The 14,516-nt window shown below is 37.2% G+C and overlaps 1 protein-coding gene across 1 annotated transcript in view; it reads left to right on the plus strand.

Annotated features, from left to right (window-relative positions):
- PALMD (palmdelphin) overlaps positions 1–13,947 on the plus strand; it is a 50,362-nt gene extending 36,415 nt beyond the window's left edge. Inside the window, exons 4-8 of the mRNA XM_030327042.1 lie at positions 5,710–5,824; positions 5,965–5,998; positions 6,117–6,230; positions 7,829–8,926; positions 13,581–13,947. Coding sequence (XP_030182902.1) covers positions 5,710–5,824; positions 5,965–5,998; positions 6,117–6,230; positions 7,829–8,926; positions 13,581–13,624 — 1,405 coding nt within the window. The 3' untranslated portion in view covers positions 13,625–13,947. The remainder of the gene's footprint in view (positions 1–5,709; positions 5,825–5,964; positions 5,999–6,116; positions 6,231–7,828; positions 8,927–13,580) is intronic.
- Positions 13,948–14,516: the final 569 nt, after the last annotated feature.

The raw sequence follows: 14,516 nt of genomic DNA on the forward strand, positions 1-14,516 counted from the left end.
CTATTTTTCCCCAGCAAATAGGCAGGGAGAAGAAAGATTCCAATAATGGATAGCATTACAAATCCTTTTTCATGTACTCTGCTTATCTAAATTGGCACATGATGCCTGCCCACCCTCTCTCAGAAATCATGAGAGGTGCTAACTCATCCATCAGGCCCCGCCTAACAGCCCAGGAGGCACCAAGAAGGATATTTCTCTTTCTCTGCTGCCTGTTTCTCGTCAAACTGAATCAGCATTTCTGGGAGCTCAGTTCCCATTCAGAAAGGTAATACCTTGTAAAAATGGGCATGGCAGCACTTATGGAAATTCTAACCCATCAGCTGAGAGATAAGCAGGTGAAGGTTAGAAAGTTATTCCCTAGTGACCTCGCCAAAAGCTTTCCATGTAAAAAAAATAGTTTTACATACATATTTTTATTTTTATATATACAAAACTAAAGTTTTATATAAATACACATATGTATGCTTATGTGCAGGTGTATATGGATGAATATACATACAAATATATATACATACACATGCACAAATATGTATACATATACATGTATATGTATATACATACATATACACACAGATAGTACAGATATATGTGTATATATATATACACAATATACACACACACACATAAATATTCCCCAATATTTCACTTATACTTGCTAAATTTTTCTCTCTACTCAAAGCTTTTGGAAAAGGATTACATATGAGTCCCTAATTTAAGCCCTGAATTTTTCTGAGCTTTAAATAAGAGTTGAGTATCCTCCTAACTATGAAGAGTCACTGAGCCAGAAAAAGAAATTAATATAGATATAGATAGAGAAATTTGAAAAGGAAGTTAACCCAAATGGTAATATTAAATGAAAATACGGATGATCAAATTTATTCAACAAATAATAGTTTGGATTCCATATTATGTAAATGAGAAAAGAGAAACAAGGAGGAAGAAGTAAAACTATCAGGGAGACAGATATTTTAAAAATCCCTTATGAAGCATGTATCAAGTACCTACTATACCAGCTGGGCATTGTTTTAGGCTTCCCAACCTCAGCGCCATTGACATTTTAGGCCAGATAAGTCTTTGTTGGGCGACTGTTCTGTGCATGTAGGATGTTTAGCAGCATCTCTGGCCTCCACCCACTAGGTGTCAGTAGCAGTCCTCAAGTTGTGACAACCAAAATGTCTCCAGCATTGCCAGATGTCCTCAGGGGGAAATCACTGTCAGTGAGACCCACCATGCTAGAGATACAAAAATAGTGCCTACGTACCAGTTGCAATTTTTGTTTTATGTTCCTTAAGAACAGGCAATCCTCAAAAACTTGGCACATTTTCCAGGGAGGAGGCACATTTCCTCCTCCTTGGTGTGGAGGTTGTTAGACCTCCTCTTCTTCCATTGCCGGACTGCCACCATGCTTTCCCCTCTCAGTTCCGACCCTGTGAGGGGGAGGCTGGCCAAAGCCAGTTCCATGCTCTGTTACTCTTCCCTGGGTTTCCCATCACTTCCACTGGCATTCTGATCTGTCAGAATGCTTTTCTAGAACAACAAATGTGTAACATTTATCTTTTGATCTTATTTATATTGTCCATAAATAATATATAGAAGTATCAAATCAACATATAAAAATAGGATATAGAGTTTTGCATTTGAGGGAGAATTTTAGGAAATGCTCTGTATCACTAAGCATCTCCTGTAGAGGTTTGTGATTCTAAGTAATTAGCACCAAAAGGATTCCTTCTTATCCTGTGTAACAGAGAGCTGGCTGTAACTAAATGATAAAGAAGAGAAAGGGGTGTTCGTTTGTTTCTGTTTGGTTTTAATAAACATGCCTGATATGTCATTTGACTGCAACCTCATATTAATGCATCTTTCACCCAGTGACTTGAAAACCTTCAAAAACATTCATTAGCAGATACTTTGATGAGGTTAGCAGACTTTCAACCTTGTATTCTTACCATATTAGTCTAAAGACATCCATGAGAATCATATGGCATTACACTACCCATGGGCCTCTCTACAGAGGAAAACAACTATAAATACCAGTGCATTTCTAATTCCCTGAGATGTAATTGGCCAAACAGATCAAGAATCTATCTCTGTGCCCCAGCTATAGAAAGGAGCAGAAACTGGAGGAAACTAGCTTTTGCTGAGTGCATGCTATTTCTTTAATTCTTTATTAAACCCTATGAAGTAGTAACATTGCCCAGATCTCTAAATGTTTAATTTTTCCAGGATTCAGTCCTTGGAAGCCCTGACTTTCTAGGAAATCTTATCCACGCCTATGGCTATACATACCAACTCCCAAATTTACATTCAAACCCAGACTTCTCTGAGCTCCCAACGTTTGTGTCTGTTTTCTCCATGTCACCATTGACTATCTCGAAGTTACCACATCCAGCACCACTCTCTTCTCCCTCCCAGATTTCTGTCCGAGCAACTAAATTCACATCTTTCCAATTATTCACAAACATCAGACTCACCCTTGACATCTCTCTTTTTCTCACACCCCACATGTAATGTATCAACAAATCCTGGCAACTCTTCCTTCGAAATATTTCCAGATTCTAATCGCCTCTCACCCTTCTACCAGCAACCCCCCTGAATTAAGCCATCTTCTGTGAAGTGTTACAACTACTGACCTCCGTGGTTTTCCCCTCCAGCCTATTCTCCACACAGCAGCCAATGTGATTGTTTAAATTTCAGGTCATGACCTGTTTTGTCTTCTGCTCAGTATTCCCTGTGGTTCCCTAAAGGCCTTACCATACATTAGGCCCCATATGATCTAGTCACCTGCCACCTCTCTGACTTCATTTCTTACCACTCTGCTTATTCCCCGTGCTCTTACCCTGAGTTTTGTGGTTATTCTTACCTCTCCATAAAGCACTTCCCCTATCACCCTCATGTACCCTTCTCTCACTTCCTTCATATCTCTGCTCAAATGACGCTTTGTCAAGTAGCCCCTCCCTGACCACACTGTGCAAACAGTGCCTCTTCCCCAGGCACTCTTCATCCCTTTACCCTTATGTTTATAGTCCTTATCCTACTTTATCCTACTTTTTAATGGAAGTATTTTTCTTCATAAATAAATGTGTGTATATGTATTTACATATACATATGTAAATGTTGTATATGTATTTACATATACATATGTAAATATGTATGTATATACATTTGCAGGAGTTGGCAAACTATGACCCAGGACAAAATTTAGCCCTGGCCTATTTCTATATAGCCACAAGCTAGGAATGTTTATTATTATTATTATTATTATTATTATTATTATTATTTAAGGGATGTAAAAGGGAAAAAAAGATAAATAAGCAAAAGAAATTGTATGTGTGGCCTGTAAAGCCTAAAATTAATTAATTTTTAATGAATTAATTAATTAACTATCTGGCCCTTTATAGAAAAAGTTGCCAGTTCCTCTGTTAGTGTATTGTCGGTGTCCTCCCACTAGAATATAAACTTCTTGGGGCCAGGAATTTGTTTGGTTTACTGTCATATACCTAGCACTTAGGATTGTGCCTGCTACAAAATAGATGCTAAACAAATATTTTTCATGAACAAATGAATAAATGAAATGAATGAAGATAATGAGCCTTAGCAAGGTCTGGTGACTTGTCTAGGGTCACACAAGAAGTTAGAAGATGAACCAGTATTCAAACCCAGATCCATCCGGTTCCACAGCTGAATCCTGCAGTCTAAAAGCTGCTTGCAGCAATGATATAATCATCCTTGTTTTCTATTCAAAAGACCCTCATTAGACTGTCTCTAACATGCTGTTGGATAAAGGATCCCGTGAGACAGGGCATGGAAGGAGAAAGAGACACTGTGTGTTGTAGAAAACCTTTAATAATTATACCATAATAATACATATCTGATATCAACCATATTCAATGTGCTCATATACATCATCTCTTCTTAACTTCACCAAATTTCTGTATAAAATTTAAGGCAGGTACCATATTCTCATTGTACATGTTATAAAACCGAGTTTCAGGGAGTTTAAAGGAATTGGTTGTCACAAGCAGTGAATAGCAGACACAGAATAATCCAGATCTATCGCTTTTAGTATGGACCTTTCCATTCTACCAACCAACATATATCCCTACAACTCTACTGATGGACAGATGTGCTACCATGGATGGAGACTGATTTTAATAGAATGTCAGTCACACCTCAGTAACTTCTAAGAAACCCGAAGTACTATATTTTACTTGGAATTCTATAATAGGTGAGAAAACTTCTTTAGCTACAAATGGCCAACTACCAATGGCCAGCAGCAGCAGGAAAGTCAGAACTTTGAAACTGTAGCAATGAGTGGGAGAATAGTCAGGCAGACCACACCTTGGGCTTTTATTGGTGTGACAATAACACAATATTTTTAAAAATTTTTTTAATGTTTATTTTTTGAGAAAGCATGTACATGAGGGGGGAAGGGGCAGAGAGAAAGGGAGACACAGAATCCAAAGCAGGCTCCAGGCTCTGAGCTGTCAGCACAGAGCCTGTCGTGGGGCTCAAACTCATGAACCATGAGATCATGACCTGAGCCGAAGTCAGACACTTAACCATCTGAGCCACCCAGGCACCCCAATAGCACAATATTTTTGCACTGCCAAATCCATAACCATCTTAAAGAAGGAAGCCAAAAACTGACAATTATCATAGCAGATGCTAATACCCATGGCTGTCACCTCCTGGACTAGCTGCTCTATCTAATCAGCCATCCTCTGAGGCAGCTGACTTTACAACATAGAGTATTTGGCTGAGAAACTACATGTAATCCATGGCAGCCAAGGGTCAGCCTTACTAACTGCATGAATGCTGGTGGCTGTATGTTTTTATAAAGGAAGAGGTCACGACATCACACCCCGATGTTAACTTGAATCTGACAAGCAGCTGCACTCTGGTCAAGATTCCAGGTCAGAATGTTTGCAACAGTCCAATTTCAAATGGCTCTCTCTTGGCCCCAGTAAGTTCCCTTACACTTCATTAGGCCATGTGTGGGTTTTTTTATTGTTGTTGTTTTGTTTTTTGTTTTTTTGTTTTTCAGAAAATGTAGCCTCTATAAACAGCAGCATCTGAGGCCATCATACTAATTTTGTCCGTTTCTCATCTCTCCACCCTATTATTCACTACAGTATGTCACAATTCTTAGGAAACTGTGAAGTTAAAATGAAGTGTCATTTTCAATGTTAGGATATACAGGGTTTTGGAAGTGATAGTTTTGATTATTAAATTAAGTCTAATAATTATAATCTTATAAAGTGCTGATTAGCTACAAAAAAATTATTATAATGTTTTCTCCAAATAATATGGAGACTCAGGTAAGAAAAATCGGTAACCTAGGTAATAACTACAGATGAACCATACCTTGTGGCTCAACTTCAAACTTAAGTCTCTTTATAAAAGAAATTTCTCTATTTCATTTGGAAATAACATTTGTAATTGCAAAGAAGAAAATGAGGCAAGGTTCAAATAGTTTACCTAAGGAAAAAAAAGATGTTTGTTTTAACTTGAAGATTGTTACATCAAAGTCAGGTGTTATGTACCTTCTATGTACTAAATCTGATGGTTAGTGTAATGCTATGTTCTTAAAAGGTATCTGGATATTTACATGCAATATTCCAAGGAAAGTTTATATATGGAGAAGACATATTTGGGAACTCTACGTTTGTACTGTCTTAAGCAGTAAAAAGTGCATCTTTCTGTTGTCAGACTTGAGAAGGAGATCCAAGACCTTGAAAAGGCTGAGCTGCAAATCTCAATCAATGAAGAGGCAATTTTGAAGAAACTGAAATCAATTGAGAGGACAACAGAAGACATAATAAGGGTGAGCATTAACATTTAAAACTATGAGTCCCTCCCAGAATGAGTCTACAAACAGTATATAATTCTTCAAACTATATCCACATTTAGAATTTCTGTTTTAAACTGAACTGTTTTAATCATGGAGAACTCTTTTTCTTATAGTCTGTGAAGGTGGAAATGGAAGAAACATCAGAAGGTATGTTTTTGAGCAGTCTATTCTATGTCTAACTACATTTTTTAATAAACCCACAGAAACATTTCCCATTATTGTAAATATATTCTAAATGTATTTTGAATTAATATTAATTTTACAGAGTCAATTGAAGACATCTATGCTAATATCCCTGACCTTCCAAAATCCTATGTGCCTTCCAGATTAAGGAAGGAAAGAAATGAAGGAACAGAAGATGATGAACAGAATAGAAAAGGTACATGAAAAATCTGTATCCAAAGGCAGGTTCTCAAATTCAGATTTTATAATGTCAGATATTAACAACCTGCTGTTACATCTGATGCTTCAGGTTAAGCAACAGTCCATTTTATAAAGTTCCATGAGGTATCTGAGTCACTTGCATAGGTAGGGATAATGGAGTTATAGGGACAGAGAAGATAAAGGATTGAGAAAGACAAACTCTTAAAAGCAAAGGTCCCCTGCTCAAAAATATCTCTCCCCAAATATTCCATCTAGTAGGCAATCTCTTAGATTACTAAGATCCTTTATGAAAGTAAAAATATCCCTTGGGAAAGTTAGGCATTATTTACCCCCATGTGGAATGGTTATCATAAAACTAATACTTCCAAGACTCCAGAAAAAATGAAGGCTTGTATGGGGCCAGAGAGGGAACCTTTGAATTTCAGACCAGAAAAGGAAGCTACACTCTATAAGCAGGTAGCAGTCATTCATTTAAATATTCAACAAATATTTAGTGACCACATACTACAGGGCAAGCTCAGTTCTTACACTAGGAATACAGTAGTGAATAAAACAGCAAAAATCTCTGCCTTCTTGGAGCTGACATCCTAAAGGAGAAAACAGACCTAAAATTAAGTAAATAGATTAAAAATACCAAATTAGGCTGTGTAAATACTAAAGAATAAAACAGAGGTGGGGGACATGGAGAGTGGGAATGGGGAGGGTTGCAGTTTTAGTTGGGTAGCTGGGGGGAGCCAAGAACCACTGGGCTACCGAGGAGGTATGAAATCAAGATGGGTCCAAAAAGGAAAGTGGGAGGCCAGAGCAGAAGCCAAAGCACTGCCACATTGTAATTGGGCCCAGATTCCTAATAGTTCTTAAAACTCCAGTCATGAGGAATTTGCCTGCGCCTTGAAGCAGGGCTCATCCACACAGTGCTCTCCAGTTCACTTGCTTCAGTTCAGCTTATATTGCTCTATTTTTTTCCTCCTACTTGAAAATTGGAATGAAAGAAACACAAAAAGAAGGCAAAAGGAGAAGCATGTGATTCTTGCCTTCCTCCTCCCTCTTCAATACCAGTTCTACATTTAAACAGCTTCCCTGCTGTGAAAACTTTAGAACACTCCTCTATGATTTCAGCAGGCTGCTGGCCCACACAGCAAGGATGTGACTTAATAAAATATACCGTGCTAGACCTTTTACCTGCTGTAATGCCTGGTGCAACCCATTCTTCCTAGCTAACAAAGAGGTCTGACTCCTCCCATTGGATAATGTAAGAGTGCGATCTGTCTTGTTGGATTTATTAGTTACAAAGAGGATATTTTTTGGTTTCCCAATGGAATCATCAGCTTCTCTTCTCCAACCAGCTTTTCAGTCCCATTTTTTCAGTAATTCCATACATCCTTACATAAAAACCTAGGTCATTACGGTGCTGGCCTTTACATTGACCTTATACAATCAATGAATAAAATAAAAAATTTTAAAAACAGACAACAGCATCTCACATGAAAGAATATCAAAGGGTATACTTAACATAAAAATACATTGTGAAAGCAGGCTACTGTATAAGAGAAAAAGTTAACTAAATCGAAGATCAAATTTCTCTCCTGACAGCTTTGTACGCCATGGAAATTAAAGTTGAAAAAGACTTGAAAACTGGAGAAAGTACAGTCCTGTCTTCTATACCTCTCCCATCAGATGACTTTAAAGGTACAGGAATAAAAGTTTACGACGACGGGCAGAAGTCAGTATATGCAGTAAGCTCTAATCATGGTGCAGCATACAATGGCACCGATGGTCTGGCACCAGTTGAGGTAGAGGAACTTTTAAGACAAGCCTCAGAGAGAAACTCTAAATCTCCAACAGAGTATCATGAGCCTGTATATGCCAATCCATTTTGCAGGCCTACAACTCCACAGAGGGAGAAGATAACTCCTGGACCAAATTTTCAAGAAAGGATAAAGATGAAAGCTAACGGACTAGGTAATGATATGAATGAATCTGTATACACTATGGACAATGGACTTTCAGAGGAGAAGGACAACAGCTTCAATCATATCAGCCCTGTTCAACCGATACCTCAACCCCGATCAATGACTCAACAAGCCAAGGAGATGCCTGACACCCTACAAAAGAGGCTGATGACTCCTTGGGAAGAATCAAATGTGATGCAGGACAAATATTCACCCTCTCCAAAGGCAAGAATGAGTCCCAGCGAAGCAATAGCTGGGAAGCCAAAATACCAGGATTCTTCTCCTGCTTGCCAGGAGGATGAGGAAGATATCAGATACAATATTGTTCATTCCTTGCCCTCTGACATGGCTGATACAGAACCCGTGACAATGATTTTCATGGGCTACCAGCAGGCAGAAGACAATGAAGAAGAAAAGAAGCTTCTGACAGGGTATGATGGGATCATCCATGCTGAGCTGGTTGTGATTGATGATGAGGAGGAGGAGGGTGAAGGAGAAGCTGAGAAACCATCCTACCATCCTGTAGCTCCCTACAGTCAGGTTTACCAGCCTGCCAAACCAACACCACTTCCTAGAAAGAGATCAGAAATTAATCCCTATGAAAACACAAACCACAAATCTCCCCACAAAAATTCCATATCTTGGAAAGAGCAAGAAGAAAGCTTAGGCAACCCGGTTCAACATTCTCCACTTGATGTTCAGATAGCTGGAGATGGGACCGAGGACCCGTCCTTAACAGGTAATGAAAATAACAAGGCTTGCCACTGCTGTTTAATCGTGTGACAATCTTCCTTTTGTGTTGTTAACAAGCCCTCTTGCTTTCAGCTTTTTTTGACCACCTCATAGAATAATACACACTAAGGGTTTTTTTCTTTTCTTTAATTAATAATGATCTGATTAAGTCACTTCAAAAGATAAAATGAAAAAAAAAAAAAAACAGTTGTTGCCTTATTTGGATATTGCATTGATTGACCTTAGAAACTTGAAGTCTGTCTTCTGTCATAGTACGGTACTGCTTGTGAATGTATTTGGATTACTAATATACTGAATCATCTATATCATATCTTTTCCCACCAGAATCTGATGCCAGCTACTTGTTTGTGCCTGTTACTTAAACTTCCTACTTAAGTTAACAAGTTGCCTTAATTTTGCAAGAAAAAACAAAAAACAAATTTTATTCAGTGTGATATTTTATTACTTTGCTATATCTCATTTCCCTATGCTTTTATAGTTTAACTTTACTTCTTTAATTTTTCTACATTTTAAAACAGAATGCCAATTTCTCTTGCATTATCTATAACATCTAACTTTCCATAGTCTTCCCTAACTTAGCAATTTTTTTTCTATTTTTTTCTATTTTCTATTTACACTTCTCGGTTTCTATAAAGTTTTATAGCTATCTAGCTTTTTTAGCATTAAATGGAAAATTACACTTTTTTCTACAAAAGTGACAGCTCATCAATTTTAAATTCCTTGTTATCGCTTGAATATCATATTCTACTTCTCATTTATAAAAAAATAAATAAGATTCTGACAAAATTAATTATAATAGCTCTACTTAACCTTAGCTAAAGACCTAAGTCAAATTACTCAGACATATAGGTTCTGAATGTGTTAGTGGGATGATAATTTTAAATGTTTCTAGTGGAAAGATTCTCATTAAAAAGCAATAAATGTTAAGCTCCAGCTAACTCAGCAAACAGAACTTGATAATTCTATAGAAGTGTGGTAGTACTTGCACAAGTGAGGAAGTGTTCTTTTGCAACCCATAAGCTCAATTTTGGGTTGACAATAACACAAGCAAATGGGCCTCTTCCATTCTTTTAAGTAGTTAAATTAGGCATACCAACTGAAATTTTAATTATCTGAAGAATTTCTAACCTGTTGGTAAGCGTACACTTACCTTTCTAAATCAGAGCTGTGTGATACATCCCCACAATGAAAACCTGCTAAAACTAAAAGTTCCTTTCCATTTTGACAATGAGTTTTGCTTGCTAAAGAAATTTTGTGAATTAAATTCATTTTTAAAAGAACAACACAGTAGGGGTGCCTGGGTGGCTCAGTGGTTAAGCGTCCGACTTCGGCTCAGGTCATGATCTCTCAGTTTGTGAGTTTGAGCCCCATGTCGGGCTCTGTGCTGACAGCTCAGAGCCTGGAGCCTGCTTCTGATTCTGTGTCTCCCTCTCTCTCTGCCCCTCCCCTGCTAACAGTTTGTCTCTATCTCTCAATAATAAAAAAATGTTAAAAAAAATTTTAATATAAAAAAAAAGAACAACACAGTAGACTTAGAAGAGAAGGAACACATTGATTATGGTCAAGAATAGTGACATTCCCTACTATAAAATCTTCCATTTTTGCACTTGGATGTTAGCCACCTCCTCCTGAATGCCCCTATTCCTTCTTCCCTACCCATGTCAACACATTTACCCCACAGAAAAAGACAGGAAGTGACTAATGTTTCCAGACAACACTAATCATGCCACTGAACTAAAATAATGAAAACAGGAAGACCTTTTCCAGACAAAGTAACAATACAAAGTTCTGTACTATCAATCAAAGCCTATTATAAACAGAATGCTCCAAATTCCTTGCCTTCCATCATGATTTTGTTTTACATTCTGTTTTCCAATTCAGTGCATGGATTATAGAGCTGCTATATTTTTAAATATAGAGCTGCTATATATATTTTATATATAAAGCACATCATATTGACATATGCTCTCACCCCCAGAAGGCATTCCCATACATAGAATATATAGCCACCTATGCAATTCAATTTCACAAACACCACATAGGTTGAGCTTCTCCCCTAAAACTGCAAAAATGCTTACTGAAATACTTGAAAATCCATCATTTCAGTCAATTCCTTTACTTATGGAATAGGTCACCTACTAAATATAAATATTCTTGGAAAGCCTAATAGTTAAGAATTATTAGTCTCTTTTTTCTTAGTGTAAATGTTGTTATGAGAGCCTTATCTAAGAGCAATTTTGAATTAGGAAAAGAGCACAAAGGAGTAAGAAAGAGGGGAGAAAGTGAAGATCCAAATGTCTCAGTGAAAACTTTTGAACGGGTGAAGTCATGATAAGAAAACTCAGCAAAGTCCATTGGCTAATGTAAATATAAAATGGTCATGTTCTAAAGTATAGCTTAATGCCACACACATCCACCAGTGAGTGGCCTCAGTGCGCTTTTACTGGGACTCCTCTACTATTCCCACCAACTAGGCAGCTGGCTTTCTTTGATAGTCCTTGCCAACCTCTTCTTGTACTCCTAGATCTAGTCACCCCTCTTAGATATGTCAGCATCACTTCAGGATGATAGAGGTGGGGGACCTCAGCTCCAAGGGATTCACATGCTACTGGTGTCAAAATTGCCAACCTGTGGCAATCATTAGGAAGCAAGGAATGCTGAGTGTAAGGAGGCAAGCTCTCTTCCACCACGTTCAACCAGCCAAAACTATATGTCTGAATTGCTGTGGGGAGAGCAAGTAAAGATCAGAAAAGAGCAGAAAGGAGGAATAAAAAGGGGAGCTAAGGGCCCAGATTTTTTTTACCTGCTACACCTTCCTATTGTCAACATGCTCCAGCCCTACACATCCACTTGAAACTCACACCATCTACTTGCCATAGGCCACAAGAAAAAATAGCAGACAGTTACAATCTAGAATTCTTTTTTTTACCCCTAAAGAAATGGGACAGTGAGCTACTGGATTACCTCACTCCTGAGGATGTGCACATCCAGGATGTCTTTCAAGAACTTCACTGAATGTCCATAGCACCAAGGCTGTGCCTGATTTACTGAATCTCAAGTTGAGGAGTAATTGTAAAGAGGAAGACTTTGTCCCTGCCTTAAAAGATACCTTTAAAAAGTCCCTTAAAATGGACTTTTCCCCTGCTCTCTTTTTTTGGTATGGCCAAGGCAGAGGTCCATAAAATCCAAGAGTAGAAAATATAAAGCCTTGCTTTCTGCCTTCAGTTCACTTCCTGCTGTTGAAGTATAGGCATCTCCTTAGGCTTGACCATCCAACATCTCCCAGCAATAGAGACCATCCTCTTGGCTACAGAGCAAAGGTAATTCTCTCAGCTAGCCCTAAATTCAAGGAAATATTCTTGACCCTGACACTAGAAATGATCATTCTCCTTAAGGTTTCATGGCAAATAATGCTCCTTGACTTCACTTAAATGAAAACATTTCATATAAGTAGAATAAAAATAAAAATTATCATAGTCTTTTTACATTATTGGATCCCCCATCACTTCTCATATTTGTAAAAAAAGAGCTCCTTAGAGATGGGGTCATTTCATTGTTAATAGACAACTAATATATGACCGGAAAATGAGACACATGTCTTCCCTGTTATATTTTTTTCATTAAATAAAATCTTGCAATCAGTTAAAGAACTGGCTCTTGGGCCATATTACACATGAATATAATGATCAGTGCCTTGAAAGCATCTTTCAATTTTTGGAATATGACTGAGGCAGTATACTTTAAAGTCCTAAATATTAAGGACATGATACCAGAACATCAAGAGCAGTGTTGTGAATTCTAAATCTACATTTAAAAAAATGGTTTCTACTTCATATTTACTATTAGCAATGGAATATGCTCAAAAGGTATACTGTAATTTGAAAGTATATCTTTTTTTAAGTTTATTTTGAGAGAGAGAGTCCAAGTGGGAGAGGGGCAGAGAGAGAGGCAGAGAGAGAGAGAATCCCAAGTGGACTACGCATTGTCAGTGCAGAACCCAATGCAGGGCTCCAACTCTTGAACCATGAGATCATGACCCAAGCCAAAGTCAGACACTTAATGAACTGATCCACACAGGTGCCCCAAAAGTATACTTATAACATATCTCGACAAAGATATAATTTTATAATTATTCCAACTCTTAATTAGTGGTTCACATTTTTTCACTCACAAGAAATTTGTTTTTGTCATTCTATATCCAAGAATGGAGCCCCTTGGGATAACCAACTTTGATGACCTAAAAGATAACTCAATCATGGATTAAAGTCATGTTTTTAATTTTAGTAGTGCATAGCTCAGAAATATGACAAAACATAGTCACTGACATATAGGAATTTATCTAAGGCTAATAGTGAAATTGTGCACTAATCCTATATTTACTCAACTTATGCTGTGTTTGCCTTACTAATTTTTCTAATCTTTATAGAAATAGGTTCCTTCTAGTTCTGAACCTGTTTCAGTCCTAAGTTAACCATAGCTTATTATTTCTACTATCTTTTTGTGCTACTAAAACAATGCTCACATTATTGGATAAAATCATCTGAGGTATGTTTCAAACTTTCCTGCATTCTATGAAATGGTCATTTAGAGTGAAAACTAAAGCTTTTTTTATAACTTTTTTTTTTTTTTTCAATTTTCAGCTTTAAGGATGAGAATGGCAAAACTGGGGAAAAAAGTTATCTGAGAGGTGTATCATCTACCCAAACATCCTTTGGAGAAGAACCTAAGAAACATTTGCCAACTTCCCTTCTGGATATTTTGTTTCTTTTTCCTGAGACTCAAAAAAAGTATAATTATAGCCATAGTAAGCCATGTGGATAAGCAGTAATCATTATTTGTGAAAAATTCCAAAACAGCTAGGGAGAACAAACGCTTAACTTTTCTAGTTACTTGACACAATTTGTTGGGGGTGGGGGGAGAAACCAGCATATTTTTATTGTATTGATACCAAAGCATTTCTAATAAGAGTGTGTTAAATTTAAGAATAAAGTTATTTAAAATAGCCTATGTTCTTTTAACTGACATGGTAATTTTGCTAATACAAAAATTGAAAGATCATAGGAAGCCACTACACCTCATCACAGAATTATTCATCTACAGCTCTAACAAATAAGCATGATATCCCAAGTCAACAAGGCATTAAGACATTCTTCTCCTAAGGACCAGTTGATTTGGTAGAGACTTCAAATTCTTCACATCCATCCCAAAGGTGCATACAATAATCATCCTCATATTTTGGGACTAGATTTGTAGTATCTTGATAGTCCTCATCACTTTGCATATGATAACTGACATGTTCATTCTTCTTGAAATATTACCTTTTCTTTCATTCAGTTCAGTGTGAACTGCATGGTGCAATGACTGATTATGACCTAAGACTACTGGATGGAGGACCTCACATGTTCTCAAAGAAGATAAATCTAGTCTAATGTTTGACCAATTTTTGTATACATGTTAGAATCCTAATATTAAAACTTGATAAGAATGTGTACAGTATGTCATTTCTAAGTATTCTTGCCAAGATGTTAAATCCTAATTTGAAGAAGAATATTCCTATGCCAATTCTCTCCTACTCT

The sequence above is a fragment of the Lynx canadensis genome, chromosome C1 (assembly GCF_007474595.2).
Source record: "Lynx canadensis isolate LIC74 chromosome C1, mLynCan4.pri.v2, whole genome shotgun sequence".
Classification (NCBI taxonomy): domain Eukaryota; kingdom Metazoa; phylum Chordata; class Mammalia; order Carnivora; family Felidae; genus Lynx; species Lynx canadensis.